The 16,965-nt window shown below is 41.8% G+C and overlaps 1 protein-coding gene across 1 annotated transcript in view; it reads right to left on the bottom strand.

The window, feature by feature from the left end:
- rasgrf2a (Ras protein-specific guanine nucleotide-releasing factor 2a) overlaps positions 1 to 10,709 on the bottom strand; it is a gene marked incomplete at both ends in the record, with an annotated part of 34,638 nt that extends 23,929 nt beyond the window's left edge. The window contains 2 exons of the mRNA XM_080794410.1: positions 48 to 154; positions 10,425 to 10,709. Of these exons, the coding sequence (XP_080650536.1) occupies positions 48 to 154; positions 10,425 to 10,709 (392 nt within the window). The remainder of the gene's footprint in view (positions 1 to 47; positions 155 to 10,424) is intronic.
- Positions 10,710 to 16,965: the final 6,256 nt, after the last annotated feature.

Below are 16,965 nucleotides of genomic sequence, written 5' to 3'. Positions count from 1 at the left end.
GGATGCAGCAAGCATTAATACCAGTTTTGCACTGTGACATTTCTCACCTGGCCTGCTGGATAGACTCCACCCACTCGTTGCAGTCTGACTCCTCCTCTGTCCGCAGCTCCAGAGGTTTCTGTCCATCATGGCCGAAGATCACCAGGAAGTAGTGCTGCACGTCAAAACACACGGAAAAAAAGATGGTTCATTCATGAAGATACAATCCCGATCCAGCCTGTGTCAGGTGCGCTCAGGAACCAGCTACGCTTGGCCACATGTTTTGGTCCTGTCCCAGACTGAATGCATTTTGGACAGAGATATTTAATACCTTTTCATATAATATATGAAACTCAACTATAGACCCAAAATCCATTGACAGCTTTGTTTCGTGCTCTCCTAGCCTAGCTACGCTACAGCCCTGAATCGCTAGCCACGGCCATTAAGAAAATAATGTTCTGGCGATTCCGGTCTGGTGACTCTCCCTACGACGGCATCAGTGTCATTCGAAAATCCGATCGCACCAGCTGATTGGCCATCAGCCCCCTCACTCGACAGCGTCAGACAACAAACATGGCTCCCCCCACTGCGGTGACTCACGACCGTATCAATCTGGCTATTAAGTCGACGTATGATAGTTTCTTTACAGAAACGACAGGTTTCATAAACATCATCATAACATATTTTTTAGTAGCGCTCATTGGCTGTGTTGGTTAGCCATAGCCACATGATTGACAACAACGTCATCTGCTTTCCTACTATTCTGATTGGTTGGTATGAACCAATCGCCACTTTGACTGATAACGCACATCCCAGAAACTGCTGCAGTGGGGAGGGCTTTCAGTCTGAACTCTGAATAAGGAAGTGAAACAAAATGAAAATTCAGACTGAGTGTCAGGCTAGTGCTCTCCCATAAGGAGAACCAATACCAACTCATCGGGGTGCGCACGCTTTTCCGACACACCGAAGATCCGAAGCGGGGGGACATGCGATGCGAAAAAGCGATGGTCCGACATGCGCTGCTCCCGTGCTTGCGGTTAGGGTTAGGTTAGGATTGAGGTTTCGGATCAATAGTATGTCTGAACTAAAGCCTGCACCCAACTCATCAGGCTGAGGTAGTATTTCACAGACAGACAGACAGACAGACAGACAGACAGACAGACAGACAGACCCCTGCCTACAGTAACTACCACACTATTCCTCCATGGCTGTTCTACCTATAGCCTTATAGCCTGCCTTACTGTGCCTTTGTGCATGCCTACAGGAAGCTATAGGTGAATACATTGAAGACATTCATCCATCGCGGTTAGTATATGTGGCTTTATCATTCTAATAAATAACACATGATTAGTCAAAGGTTCGTCATGTGAGGCTACAACAACAGCATGGAGAGAGTGAGTGGGCCTGCATCGTATGAGTATTAATGATGCAAGCTAGCTACTGTAACTGTAGCGTGTGGACGCCACAGACAACCAGAGGCTTAAGGGCTTGTGTGTGTGTGTGTGTGTGTGTGTGTGTGTGTGTGTGTGTGTGTGTGTGTGTGTGTGTGTGTGTGTGTGTGTGTGTGAGTGTGCATGTGTGTGAGCGTGTGCATGTGGGCGTGCGTGCGTGCGTGCGTGCGTGCGTGCGTGCGTGCACACATTTGTATTACTACTACACTTGTGAGGGCCAAATGTCACCACAACTACAGTATAAATTGAGTAATAGACGCGTTTTAGGCTTACAAATAATTACGGAAAGACACAAGTTAGAGTCATGCCTGATTTATACTGGTGTGGTGCTTGTAGATCTGCTATTTTTGGTGCACATCACCCGCACACAATTACACTAAGTATACAGTAGCTCAGGTTTAGGCTTATGAATGGCAAAAACGAAAGGTACGGTAATAGGTAGAAATGGCATTCATCGAAAGTCTATAGCCATACATTCAGCATTCGTGTGTGTAAGCCTGCACGGCGTGCACGGCTGCACGCACTGTGTGTGTGTGTGTGTGTGTGTGTGTGTGTGTGTGTGTGTGTAGGGTGTGTGCAGAATGTCTGTGTAAGGGGGCTTACATAACTACAGTATGAGGCCTTGTGCAGCTATACTGTAGGCTAGCTCATTGCCAGATTCTGCAAGAGAAATAAGCAACCAGGTATATGAAAACAAGCCCAAAGTCGCTTATAATAATGGCAAACATGGCAACAGTGGTTGCCATGTCCCACATGCTGGCTTTTTAAGCTGTAGGATAACAATAAGAGGCAGACAGACAGACAGACGGGGGGGGGAGGACTTAAAGCCATGGTTTGCCCTGTGCCCTATACTATGTGTCACACAAGAGTCATCAAGTTCATCAGTCTGCCATGTAATATATACTATACACTAGTACTTCTCAAACCTTTTCATGCCAAAGACCCCAAATTGATTTGGTATTGACAGAGTAAGTGGAGACAGACAGGAAACGAGGAGGGAGAGACGGAGGTGACATACAGGATCAGGGGCAGTGGGAGCTGTGGAGATACTGATATGCCATTGCACTTTTCACAGCGTCCTTTTCTATCCACTGCCATTGATTCTGTTAAGTAAATTTTAGTTACATCAGCCATTTCGCCATGTGTCGTCTGTACACGGGTGTGGGATCTTCACAACTCCATCAATCAGATGAGTGTGTCATCAGTTCCATTGTAACGATGTCAAAGTAAAATAAACACGTCTGATCAAGCGTCTGAACAATTACATATGACAACAACCGGAACACTCGTACACGGAAGCTCCTAAAAAGGACCTCAGTAGGGGGCGTGGCTAGGAATACAATCTATAGGCGTCTGGACAGGGCCAGTATCGATGTGTCCTTGAGCAAAACAGTTACCTTAATTGCTGTACTAGTAATGCTAATAGTAAGCATGGCTAAATGCAGAGGAAAGGTTTCATATGTGCAAATATACAGTGACAAAAAACACATTGCCAAGTATGTAACGGAAACCAAGGCATTAAACATGCTGTAATGATACACAGTAAGCTACAATATCTACACTTCTGTCAATGTTCATGGCCAACATTAGGATAAATATATTCAGCCATGGGTACGGGCAGTTCGTTCCTGAATAGATATTGCTAACATGCACAGCTAAGCTCAAGGGAACCGGTAAACATCAGTAGATGGTGAGTCATTGATATCAATTGTACATAATTTGCTTAAAATGTCCTTGATGTTTTTGTCTGCAGGTTTTCACAGAACCTTTTCAGAAGGCAGTCAGTTATCTGAAGAGTACCCTTCATCAGGAGCAGATCAGATCATGTTTTATTGCATATTGTTTTTGTAATGTAATTGATGCTGTGTGTGTGTGTGTGTGCGGATGCCTGCCTGCCTGCTTGCCTGTCTGTCTGTCTGCGAAAACGTAGGACCTGTCTGTCAAAACAACAAACCTCAATAAATAATTTTCATCAAACTAGGTGTGTGCATTATCAGCATGCTGCCCCAAAGAATAGTATTTGGGGAAGCATAATATCCAATTCAAATTTGTCCATGTTAAAAGGGCAAATCATGTATCATATGTGCTCAGTAGAGCACTGTCTCTTCCTCCGTGAATGTGCTGAGTACCTCACCCAAAAACACGTTATTTTCAAATGCAAACATGCTCATTCTATGGAGTAGTGTGATGACCCATCCCATTGATTGTGTGTGTCCTGTGTAGCCTGGGATGACTATTTCTAGTAATCAGCCCGGAACCACCAAACCGGAATCAGAATTAACAGTAACTAATTCCCGCGATCAAGGGCGTCATCATTTTAGGGCGTAATCAATAAAAGGGGGTGGGGCGTTAGTCCGATGCACCAACAGTCCGACATACGTGGCAGGTTAAGACTAACCTGTGGCTCCGACATGCGTGGCCTGTTAAGACACATGCGTGGCTGGTTAAGACTCAACGTGGCTTCCGTGTGTGGTTAGGGTTAGGTTAGGGGTTGGGGTAGGACGTCGGACCAAAGTAGTGTGTGTCATACTGTTAGTAAGTCGAACCAAAGATATGCACTATGCACCCCCCCAATAAAAGCCTTATGCATGTGTCAAGTTTCTTCAAGTACTTATTGGAAATGGAATAGATTGCTTGGTATATCCATCTTTTATTCCAACTCGTAGTGACTGGCAAGACTAAAAACAAACGGAAAAAAGCGGAACCACCTTACCGGAATAAGAACGGATCCGATTGGATCACATGGGCGAATTTGGAACACAGACCAGGCTTTCCTCTAAGGTGAAAAGTCTGGTGATGCAAGGTTAGTTCCTTTGTAGGAGGACAGGGCCAGCCTGCTGGGGATGAGACACACCTGGTCCCAATCATCCCCTTGAGTAATCGTTATAAAAGCAGACTGGTCCAGCTGTGGTCTTTCACTCTCTCTCCTGCACAGGCAATGCTGCCTGTTTGGTGTTGCTGTGTTTGGCTTGGTTTTAGTTTAGTTTAGTTGAGTTGCCATTTGCACTTGCACATACAGTACTTCATACAGTGCACACAGCCATACACGCTGTAAATTACTGATACCACTGGCACCTTTTTTTTGTTAAAATTTCAATTGTGTCTAGTTTAATCCTGTGTGTCGTCTCCCTTTTGTCAGGATGTGAGCCAGTTCATGACAGTAGTCTACACACCGCACTGGGCTTTAATTAGTACAGTAGGCTTACAGTAGCTATGTTGCCTCCTGCAATTTTCTGCTTACAGTCTGGAGCACCAGAAGCTCTGAGCATGATCAAGCGATAAAGTGGAAGTGAAGCCTCCTTCCTTCTGTTTTTAGTCTTTACAGTCGCACAAACTTGTCCTAATACAAATCATCTAAGCCTAAATAGCTTGCTGCTTAGCAGAAATGGATATTAAAAAGTTAAATGTGAAGATATTTTGAAATATATTTTCGTGAACGGAAATGCCAGCTTCCTTGCTCAGATTTCGGGAGGTGTAGTTCCAGACACTCTCTCTCTCTCTCTCTCTCTCTCTCTCTCTCTCTCTCTCTCATATATATATGTGGAATAGTTGTGTGGCTACAAACGATAAAAAAAATCCCAGTTGCCAATTCTGGGGATCACATGGAAATGTTTGAGAAGCACTGGTTTAAAAAAACATTTAGTATGCTAACCCAAATATGCAACTACATGTTAGAAACAAACCCAAATAAGTAACTACTTTTAGAAACAAGCCCTAATAACAACCTGCAAATGAACTACTACCAATAAACTACCAATATCTATCTACCGGACATACCGGTATATCTATAAATGCACCACGTCTTTGTGTACGTAATTGGTACAGTATGTACGTCTCTAATCCACATAACCATTCGCTGTACTTGAGCACAGTATGTGTTTATGTGCATATATGTTTGTACTTGTTTGTCCAGAAGTGTACAGATCGCCAAATAGGACCAAATAAGCACATTCCAGAGCCCTCTCTCTGTTTTAACCCATTAAGACCTGAGGCAAATTCTAAAAGAATCTTCTAAATCAGTTTAGTGAAAAACCTTTTCATGTCAAGGACCCCCAAAAGTATTATCTCTGCTGTTCAGGAAGAATGTTAATTTGTAAATTAAGAAAACCTTATATTTTGAAAACAAAGCAATATTGTCAATTACTTCCATGAGAGGGGGATAGGTGGTGGACTGAGTTAGTTGCTTTAGCAGACAGTTTGAGAGGGGGAGAGGTGGTGGAGTTAGCTGCTTTAGCAGACAGTTTGAGAGGGGAGTGGTGGAGTTAGCTGCTTTAACAGACAGTTTGAGGGTCCAATTGAGAGGTTTTGTTTTACTACTTTTCATTGGTTCAATATTTTCGAAACAACACACAGACGTAAAGGGTGTTCAATAGCACTGATTTATGCAAAAGAAAAATCAAAAACCTCAAAAATCCAGTTAGGTGGTTTCCTCCCGACAGCAAACGATTATGTATTTCTACAAGCTTGTAGATCTGCTATTTTTGTATAGCCAAAGTGGTTCAAATGATTGTGATGCTATATTAACTACTTTCCGGACCCCACTATAGAACTAATGTGCTATATAGCTAAAATCTAAAATGAGTAAATGACACAGATGCTTTCCCAGATTGAACGGGTTAAAGCAGACGTGGGTCTGCTTTGTTTGTATATCGTCTCTGTCAGATGGAAACCCCATACGTCCCAAACTGTCACTTTTCAGGATCCAAATTCAAAAGTATCAAAAGTAGCAGGTCTACAAGCTCAAAACGCGTCGCCGTTTGGTGCCGCATTACAACTTTGGGGGTCTGCAACCAGTGCCGTTTCTACGGGGGGGCACTAGGGGGCGCTGCCCCCCCAGATAGACTTTGTGCCCCCCCAGTCCAGAACCCTACCCCACCATTATTTTTAATGTTTTACAGGTTTAAAATATATATAATGTGTTATTTTCGTGTTCTTTGTGTTTATAATAAATTTACATTTTCTAATAATTCATAGTAATAAAAATGCAATAATAAAAAGTACACTGGCACCTAGTCGGATTCGTTTTGATGCAGCGCACCAAAAGCTACGTCATTACCTGTGTTGCCACGCAGGGCGGGTCAATTCAAATATTTTCAGACTTCAGTCCTTAGAGTATTCTATGCTTCAGTCACAGTGAAAACAAACCCAAACCGGTAAATTGAATCATGGATATTAGGAACTGGCTCAAAGCCAAAACACCAAACTCTATAAACCCACCAGCACCTTCAGAAAGGCAGACTGATGACGATACTGAAACCACCGCCATGTCGCCTGTTGTTGTTAATATTGCGGGGAGTCGTTCGAGCACTGAGCACTACTAAATGCGCAACGAAATTCGGTCGTCGGATCACATTACTGGGGGTTCGCGAGTGTCGGACTCGGATAGCATTATTCCAGTGAGGCAGAGGGCTGCTGTAGCAACTTCCACAGCATGCTTCTCCACCAGAGGTTCTTGGTTCTGGCACACCGTCACCGAATCAGGTAAAACGGGACAAATACCCAAGTAGCCTTTCTAATGGCAAAAAACGCTCGTTTATGAGTGCATGGTTTCAGGGCAGGGACTGGCTGGAGACATATGTTGCATTTTGTTTCCCATGCAGGAAATTCCGTGCAGCATGTAATGGCAATGTTGAGACTACATTCACGTTGAAATAATTTCGTAATTGGAAGCATGCAACAGAATCAAACAAAGGCTTAATATAAGCATGTGCTCTCTAAAGAGCATTTGACGTGTGCCGACATTTGGAGCGAGGGAGACAGACGCGCAGATCCCCCCCCCCCCTTTGCCTCCCGACATAAATACACTATATAGACTTGTTGTTTTTGGTTGGTGCATAAACTTTTACTCATATTCCCCTACCGTGGAGATGGCGACATATAAAAGACACTATAAGCCTAAATGCTCAACTATTTGTTGGTGATTAATGGTTGGTGCATAGGCTATAGTCTTTTTTTTCTACTTTCCTCCCGCCGTGGAGATGCTCATTGTGTTCATTGTGTTGTTGGTGCGATGCGATCGTGTTTCCACATGACAGTATATAGGCTATGTTTGTTTGTTTGTTCTGTTGGCTACAATAATTAGGCTATATTATTTGTTCTGGTGTATAATTGGAACCTATACTTGTAGCCCTTCTCCAAGCCTTTTGTGTTGTTTTATTGTATAGGCCTATGTGAGAGCTTAATTGCTATATATGGGTGTGAACTTGAAAAAGCAAGTGCCCCCCTTGGAAATATGAATGCCCCCCTGCTGATTATTCCCTGGATACGGCACTGTCTGCAACGCTGCAGTATGATCAAGTAGGGCAGGGGTGGGCAACTGGCGGCCCGCGGGCCACATGCGGCCCCCACCTTCACTTAATGTGGTCCTCAGGTTAATGTCAGAATACTGATATAATATTGGTTTCAGCTGTTACAATTCGCTTCAATTACTTCAGTCTAAATGAGTAGCTCATTGCTCAACACAAGTATAATTAAAGGCATTTGAAATGAAATAAAAATGTAAATTTTCAGGATTCCAATTCAAAAATAGCAAATTATTCAAGATTTCAATTAGAATATAGCAAAAATAGCCGATCTACAAGATTGGCTATTTTTGGGACGACAGTAATATATGGCCCTAGGGAGTGAGTGTGGAAATATAGTGTCCCTCTCCATCGTCAAAGTTGCGCACCCCTGAAGTAGGGTGTTAATTTACGAAAAATTGCCCACCCAGGCACATTATTCTGACAGTGGGTTGGTCCGACTTGCCCCATACTAACCCTAACCGCCAAAATTATAACTTGCTGTTCTCAATTTGTCAGTCTAACCTGTCAATCTAATATCCTGCAACTCATGTAACATAATTATGAAGCACACTAATCTCACCAGCTCTTTAGTAAACATACATTTTCAGGTATCCTGTAACCTGTATGAGATAATAACTCATACAGGATTATAGACAGGACAGACAGACAGACAGAATGCATCTTGTGGCCTATACTGGCAGTGTGACCAAGAAGGTTGGCACTGATGATGGCACTCTATGATGCATTGAAAATGGTGGACCCTATTGTAAACAAGTGTAATGCTTTATGGTGTCGTCCACAGTTAACAGTTTTGTATTGAGTTGTGCTTGAAATGTAGGCTACTGTAATTCTCCAAACTGTTAATAAATACTTCAATCAATCAATCAATCAACCAATCAATCAAACTGATCAGTTCAGCGAGACAAGGCATTTCCGGGGGTCCCCAGCCAAAAACGTTGAGAACGCCTGGCTTAGACTACACTCATTTTACAGTCTGTAGTTTTGAACTGTATTGTGTGTGTGTGTGTGTGTGTGTGTGTGTGTGTGTGTGTGTGTGTGTGTGTGTGTGTGTGTGCGTGCGTGCGTGCGTGTTTTAGGCTACTTAACTTTTAACTTTGATACAACACAATAGGAACTAAGCAATTATTGACATTAGTGTGCATGCTCCAACATTATTTACATCAATTAAGGAACTCCAATCGACAAGTATTTGGCGCAGACCCCCATTTAAAAATATTTGGTGTACCGAAACAATGTAATTCACTTGTAAACAATATCATGAAATGGTATAGGCTACTATCATTGGTATTCATCATAGGCCTACTCTTTTTATCATTATTTAGTTGACCATTTAATTGCACAACATCATTTGATCACTTTGGAATTGGAAACTAGAACTGCACTCTGTCGAGTAGGCCATAGATGGCCTACTATAGCGCATAAGCTGAGCAAGTACTGCCGACCTTTACAAACTATCAGCCCCTCTGTAAAATATTTAAATTAAATACTAAAACAACAATTAAACCTTTAAAGAAATCCAACATTATAATTGGCTATTGATGGTGACGTAATTAAGATATGTTTCAATTTTGGGTGAGTAAAAGGTAACGTATCTGCATGTATATAGTATAACTTGAAAGTAGGCTAGTATACTGTGGGGCTGGACCGAAAGTGGTATATTTGTGGGCGTGGTTATGATTGAGTAAGATAGGTTTCAATTTTGCGTGGATAAAAAGTATTGTATCTGTATACATGTATAACTTGAAAGTATACTGTCGTCGGCTGGACCGAAAGTGGTATGATGGGCATTTACTAACGACGTAAATGGCTAAGTTGGCATAAAGCACCTGTAAGAGCCATACGATACGATGTCTACTGATTTAAGTGATTTTAAATGGTGTATATGTATATTGATGACATGACATCGCAGCGGGGCATGGGCGAGGCCAGGGTTGCCATGGTTACCCAGGGTATTTAAGCCCAGTCCCTGATTGAGCACAGGTGTTGCTGATTGGCAGAGGCACACAGTTTTCAACTGTGCTCTTGGAGCTGTGGTCTGAGTAGGCTATGTGTATTGTGTAGCGTTTGACCGTTTATTTACTGTATTTATTGTGCTGAAGTATAGGACAACAGCGTAAATAAATATTGTATTAACTATCAACGGACAACGTTTTTGACTTCAGTTCATTTGATCACACACGTCTGAACAACCTCCTTGCCGTCAGTTAACCAGTGTTCAAGCATAGGGCTTGGACACTACAGCACCCATAATGCCTCTTTAACATTTGGGCCAACAGTGACCTGGTGACCACAGGGGGAAGAGTAAACTGTCAACATCGATAAAATACGGGGTGCATACTTAGTTTAGACTAGTCATTGGTTAGACATGGGTTAAGGTTAGGTTTAGGTGTGCTGCCCCCAGTGCCCCGTGGGAGGTTAGGTTTAGGGTGAGGGTTTGAGATAGTAGGTTGTAGTTGTAACTTGTAGGACTAATGACTGGTCTAACCAATGACTAGTCTAAACCAAAAACTACTCTAAACTAAGTACTGCACCCTAAAATACAAGGTTCCCGCAGTGTAGAGGGGTGCACACGCTTTTCCGACACACCAAAGGTCCGAAGCGCGGGGACACGCGATGCGAAAATGCGATGGTCAGACATGCAGTAGGCATGCAGTAGCCTGTACACGCTACAGCTATACATTAGACCTACCTGCTGCTGCTTGTCCATGCCCTCCTTCGTGCCAGAGGAGGACCCTTTGGGCGCAGGGACCCTCTCACAGCTGCACCCCTCCAGCAGGTAGATGCCCGACGGCCGCGCGCTCTGCTCGCTCTCGAAGTAGAAGAGCACGTTCTGGTACAGCGCGAAGAACTTGTCGCTCCAGCGGCTGTTCTCCGCCGTCTTCTTGCTCAGGACGCCGCGCCTGGTGCCCTCCTTGCGGGCGATGAGCGCCAGATACAGCGCGTGGCCCTCGTTGTACCGGACGCTCTTCTGCATTTCGCCTTCGATAGTTTGTTTTATTTTGGTTTTTGTCCTGTTTTGCCCCAATATCAAAATAGTAATCACATCTGCTGTAGCCTATCTGTCATCCTTTTTTGTCTTATTTTTCAGCAATAAACACTGGTAGCCTGTTCGTCATCATAGGCTACTTCTGTATGTTTTTTTTATTTATTTTTTAATTTATACATTTTTGCCAACCAATATCAATTAAATAGTGACTAGGCATCACAGACGCGGTAGGCTATACCATAGCTATACTTGTAGAGGTTAAAGAAAGTGGTTAATAACGTTAACAATGTATTTTCATTGCAGGGAAAGAATAATCCATGGTTTACGTACCCTACAGTAGGAAAGTTGGAGCTCGCACGCACCACTTGCTTTTATTATAAAAATTACCCACATAATCTAAACCTGGTAAATCTATAATATTGACGACATTACCGTTACAACTTTGACAGGTTATAGTTACTCGATCTGTGTTTTTTTAATTAAAAAATATAGACTGTGCTACAGGAGACAAATAAAAAGAAATAAAACCAACGGAAGCTTATATGAAAGCAGCCTATGCAGCAGGCCAGCAGCAACGTAAAATAAAAATAGATGCATGCAGGGTCAGGAACAGACGGTTGAAAACAGAACCACGGCTGAGATCAACGTTTAATCCGCTTTGACACCAACTTAAAGAGACAGGTCACTCTATACTTCTATAGTCTATACAGCCTATAGTGCAGGGCAGGCTGCACATGGTAAATCCTTAGTCCGGCTCCTCCTCATTTATCCATTTGAGCGGAGAACCAAATGGACCACAGCACACTGTAGGCTACCATGCACCGAGAGTTACAAAAATACACTTAAGATTTAATTTTGTGCATACCAGTGGTCCTCAAACGTTTAAATAATACAGTAATCATAATTCAAACAATACATTGTTATATTGCACTTTACATTCCCATTTTAAAATAACTTATTTATTTTGTGCCAGGTATAGGGAGTGGGACTGGGACCCCCATACAAGACAGGATGAAAATTCCACAGGTTTTACAACGTGTGGAATTTACAAGGTGCACGGTCTCCAATCTCCATCATGTGTGTGTCCCATATGTTCCTATGTCTGTTTAGGGTACCAAAGTAAGGGTACCAACAGGTGAGAAAGTGGCACTGTTGAGCAGGTGCACGGTGGGAAGCTGAGTTTTTAGTGTAACACCAGTCTTTTTCAGCACGTGTCTGTCTGTACAGGAGTTCAGTACAGTATAACAATAGTATAGTTCCACCGCTCACTTCACACAGGTGTGATTTATTTAAAGAGCAAACGCAAAGGGAGCTTGTGGATGGATGGAATATGCATGGATGGATAGTGCTCGGATGGATGGATGGGTGGATCCGTGGGTCACGGTGGGTGGATGGGATGGATGATGGATAGGGTTAAAGTGGTTCATTTGATTTTTATGCTATACTATTGAGACCTGAGGCCGATTCTAAAAACGCTTTTCATATAAGGTTTTCTGAAAACCTTCAAATTCTTATTCAAAAAAGGGGGAACCCCACACTGCAATATAAACCATTACAGAGAAATATCAAATACAGTATATCCAAATAACGGTTGCATGAAGCTTGCGGCTTCGTTATCTTAATTGGTAGCCTATACGTTTCCAGCTAAATTACTCATGGTGCTCAAACCATGTTGATGTCAAGGTCCCCCAAATGTATTTGTATTTGGACGCGGACCCCAGAAGAGAAGATATGCATATGTCTAGCCAATATACAGTTTCATCAACACAGTATAATCATTACTATTCATAATTCTGAGAGTGTACAAAATGTAATGGCCCATATATTGTACACTCAAATGGACTTTCTAGGATGTTCTACTGTGCAAATATATAAATTGATGATTTGGCTGCCAGAAATATGTTTCTGTCATTATTTTTGTTTTATTTCACATTATATTGGGAAAGGTAATTTGGAATTACGTCACGTCCGGTGCCATGTCCTTATTTGGTGTTGAACCAGCGATGGCTCACAACATTGTTTGTCAAGCCTCCGTGTAGACGGAAGGACATGAATTGTTTGAGAGAAGCGCTGCGTGTCATTAACCAAGGTTTGTTTGTTTGTTTCTGAACTAATGTTTTACGTGCTTTGTCAACATTTAAGGTGTATGTTTGATTTGTATATGAGTTTAATTGATGCGATTTGTTTTTATTACAGTTTGACGTTTGTTGTTGTTCATATTGGTTTCCTGTCATTCCATTCCCTTCATTCCCCTTATGCAGCCAGTGAGGTAAATCCATGTGTTCATGTATGCATTATATTGTCATGTTCGTTATGTTTATGTGCTTATAAAGGCGCAGTGAAATGAAAAAGACGTTTTTCACACTTTTAGACCATATCCGTGGTCATCATATGGGCATACCTAACAATGGATGCCAAAAAAATGGGAAAATTCTCAATTCTGTGTGTTTTTATATCAAAGGTCCATAAAAACGATTGTATTATTTATTAAAACGAAAACGTGCTGCGTGATGACGTGTAGAGATACACATCGATAAAAGCCAATAAAAATGAAGCTCACCCGTTTAATTCCCCATATCTGCGCATCCGTCCAACACAGCTGCTTCTGATTACAGAAATCCTCCGTTTTTATTCCCATTCAAGATAACATCCAGACAGTGTATTACTCGGTTTCAACTTAATCATCACGCTAAAATATGTATCTGAAACGTTATAGGGTAGAAATAAGCCACATAACAGTAAACTGGTGTAGCTGGCCGACAATCTGATTTGTAAACAAACACACACCATGCGTGTTGCGGATAGCATAGCTACCGTCCCATCGCCTGAAGGGATGCGACACTCTGATTGGTTCAGAAACTTCAGACCGGTGTTTCATGTGGAAACACCATTTTCATGTTGTTCACCATTTCCGTTTCACTGCGCCTTTTAAGTTTGTTCATGTACTGATCGTTGTTTATTCATTGTGTGTTCATCAGTTTTGACGTTGGTCTCTCAGTCAGTCGTTTCTGTTTACTGATGATTTTATTGATCAATAAAAATCATCAGTAAACAGAAACGACTGACTCGTTCATGGAGGGAGTGACAGATGAGGTTAATTTATGCAAAGGATCAGAGCCGAAGAGTTCTGCATGATGATCCTCATGAGGGCTCCCCGCAGCCCCGCCTCCCCGCACCCCCCCCAGCGGTGGAAAAAAAAGAAGTTGATGTTTTCACTGGTAGCCTACTTTGGGTAGACAGAATTGCGTTGGAAGTAGTAAGAAAAGTACTTTATTTGTTTATTGAACCCTGCGCTCGTCTGTCTTTTGAGACCTTTATTTAGTTTGTCTGGAGCCTGTTCTTGTTTTGTTTGCCCCGTTTATTTTGAAACCATACACTCACACAACACAAACTCGATCCTACCATAATAATATCAATGTAACTGCCAGTGACAGTTGGTTCTGCAATAATTTATTTAGTTTGAAGTCTGTTTATTCTTTATTTATTGTTGTTTGTTTGGATACTTCCTGTAATTTGGCATACTTTTACTTTGACACCTCCTGTTACCTATCCATATATAGCTGAAGCCTGTTAGCTTCACTCACCTCAGACCAATAGACTCATTTCACACAGCCAGACTCCAGAGTGAGCAGAGGGAGAGAGCACCTGTGTGTGTGTGTGTGTGTGTGTGTGTGTGTGTGTGTTTGCACCAGACCACACTGTATGAAATGTTTGACCGTTTATGTGACTCTTATTATGTTTGTACTCTTATTGATTAAGCAGTGTTAAAGCCTGTGACATTTGCAGTTGTAGTGAACTTTTAGTGACTGAAGTTGTCTATTGTCTACAGTGCCTGTCCGTCACACGTGTGTAAATGTGACCATGCATCGGTGACTGTTGATGTGCCCTGAGGTTCAAGTTGGTTATGCAGCCCTTTAGCACCTTCGATACGCGGAGTGAGGTATACATGATTATTTATTTGTCTAGTTTCCATTTGGAGTATATCATTCATGATTGTATTTGTTTGGTTTTCGTTTGGTTGTGGTACTTTTGGTTATTGTGCATTTTCCTTGTCTTATAATTGAAATGACTTGAGTTTTGTATCACTGTATTTATAATTGACCATAAATTAACCATTTTTATTGTTGATTGTACTGCTGAAGTGACAAGTTTAATGCACAGATTTTAGTAGTGAAACTATATGAGATTATTCGATTGTAACTGTATTTATTCTATATCCTTATAGTTTTCACGGTGTTGGAACAATAAACACACCCGTCGAGACCACCCAAACTTGTCATTCTTTCATCAATCGAGGGGCAGCTACAATCAACCTGTTGCAATCACCATCGACAAACGACTACAAGTGAGTAAACAACAAACCGTATATCTCTGGTGATAAAAGAAAGAAAGGCATATTGGCCCTACATTCAAGTTGAAATCTTTACTCTGATACGGACACAAGTATTGAAATTGGATCGATTGGAAGGATCTAACCATAATGGATGTGTCACGCTATTGAAGCTAATGAAATGAGCGATACCATACGGATGAATGAACGCGCAGAGCGCGACATTTAATGTGGATTGGAATGAATTGATGTCCCTATTAAGCAAGCTTTGTGCAACGCTAAGTTTGGATCTGGAAAATAAGCGCTGCTGTTGTATTCTAAATACGGACGTCACGTTTTACTGATGTCTGTAAATGAAGCGGATGAATTACTCTAGTATGAAAGAGGCCTGTTAAAACCTTCAGTAATGGTGTGTTAACTCATTGGCCTTTGTATGCTTATGGTGAGTTAGTTGAATTGCCAATTTGCTGTGATACGGCTTGGTATGTCTCTCTCCTATAAAGGCGAGACCGCAGCTGGTGTGTGTTAGTTAGACCTTGGTTGACACACAGGTAACAGCCTAAGTGAGAGCTCCCATAGGGCCCTTTGGAAAGTAAGTGTGTGGCCTGTTACAGCTTCTCCTTGTTTTAGGTGTTGTTCAGTAGTGTTGTCTTCATGTGTGTTTATGTTTGTACATCTGTTATTTTAGGCCAAATCTTGTTTTTCGTCATTGTCTTTGCAGAGGCTGCACTGTACCATAATCTGCACAGGACTGGAAAGGTGAATTAAAAACCCTAAAAGGGCATTCTTGGACTCTTCTGTCTTTTTGGAGCCTTGGCCGGTCGGCCAACCTCACAGTTACTGTGAAATGTAAGGTATTTAAACCAAATGTGTTGGAAAAAGTAACCGTTCAGTTGTGTTGACAGGCCGACCACCCCATCCCCGCTGCTAAGATGTCCATGTGAAGGTCACCAGGGTTCTGAGTGGCCTCCAGGCCCGACCACCCCATCATGGCTGCTAAGATGTCCATCTGGACATTATGAGTGTTTGTATAGAAAGAAGCATGGCTGAAGAGCTTTGCATATCAGTCGTTTCTTGCTGCTGCCAAAGTCAAATTGTGATATCTGTAGTGTTTAGTACATGGCCGCTTATGAGATGTAGATATAAGTACACCTGACTGGTGGAAATAGCCTTTTGATACATACTGGGTGTGCTTTTTGGTCGTTCACAAAACAAACAAGTAAACAAAATGCCACAAAATCACACAAATCAAGGGATGTCCGACAGTCCGTGTTGGATATTGTCCAACTCCTAATTTCCGATATCAACAGATGTGTATATATGCAGGCTTTTTCCATTGGTGGAAAAATAACTAAAACTTTTTTCTTAAATAAAAGTAGGCTATAAATACTGCAATATAGAAATACTCCGTTACAAGTAAATTCAAAATGTAGGCCTACCCGAGTAAAAGTACAAAGGTTTTGGTATAAAAATGTACTTAAAGTACAAAAAGTAAAAGTGCTCATTATGTAAAATGTCTCATTTCAAGTTTTCAAATGTAAAAAGAAATATTTGAAAATGGCAGATCTACAAGCTCACGTGTCTCATTGTGACACATTGTGAGCTTGTAGATGTTTTTAATGTAAAAAAAATAAACCGATATTTTTTTTAATGCCTTTATCGGCCGACATTCCTAACAAACATATCTCAAATGTGTCAATACATTTCAAAGAATGTCACAAAAGCCACAAGTGCCACTAAAACTTCACTAATAAATAAATAAAACATCCACAAGTAAATGCCACAGTTTGACAAACATGCCAAAAAAATGAAGAAATTACAAATAAGTTTCATAAACCTCTTCTGCCGTATGTCCATAGAACTTCAGCTCTGTTGCAGCAAGCCAGTCCAGTGTGTCATTGTCTAGGTCACCTA

The sequence above is a fragment of the Protomyctophum bolini genome (assembly GCF_963924005.1).
Source record: "Protomyctophum bolini genome assembly, chromosome: 22".
In the NCBI taxonomy this organism is placed as follows: domain Eukaryota; kingdom Metazoa; phylum Chordata; class Actinopteri; order Myctophiformes; family Myctophidae; genus Protomyctophum; species Protomyctophum bolini.
The sequence above is the reverse complement of the archived record's forward strand: the minus strand, read 5'-3'. Positions and strand labels throughout refer to the sequence as shown.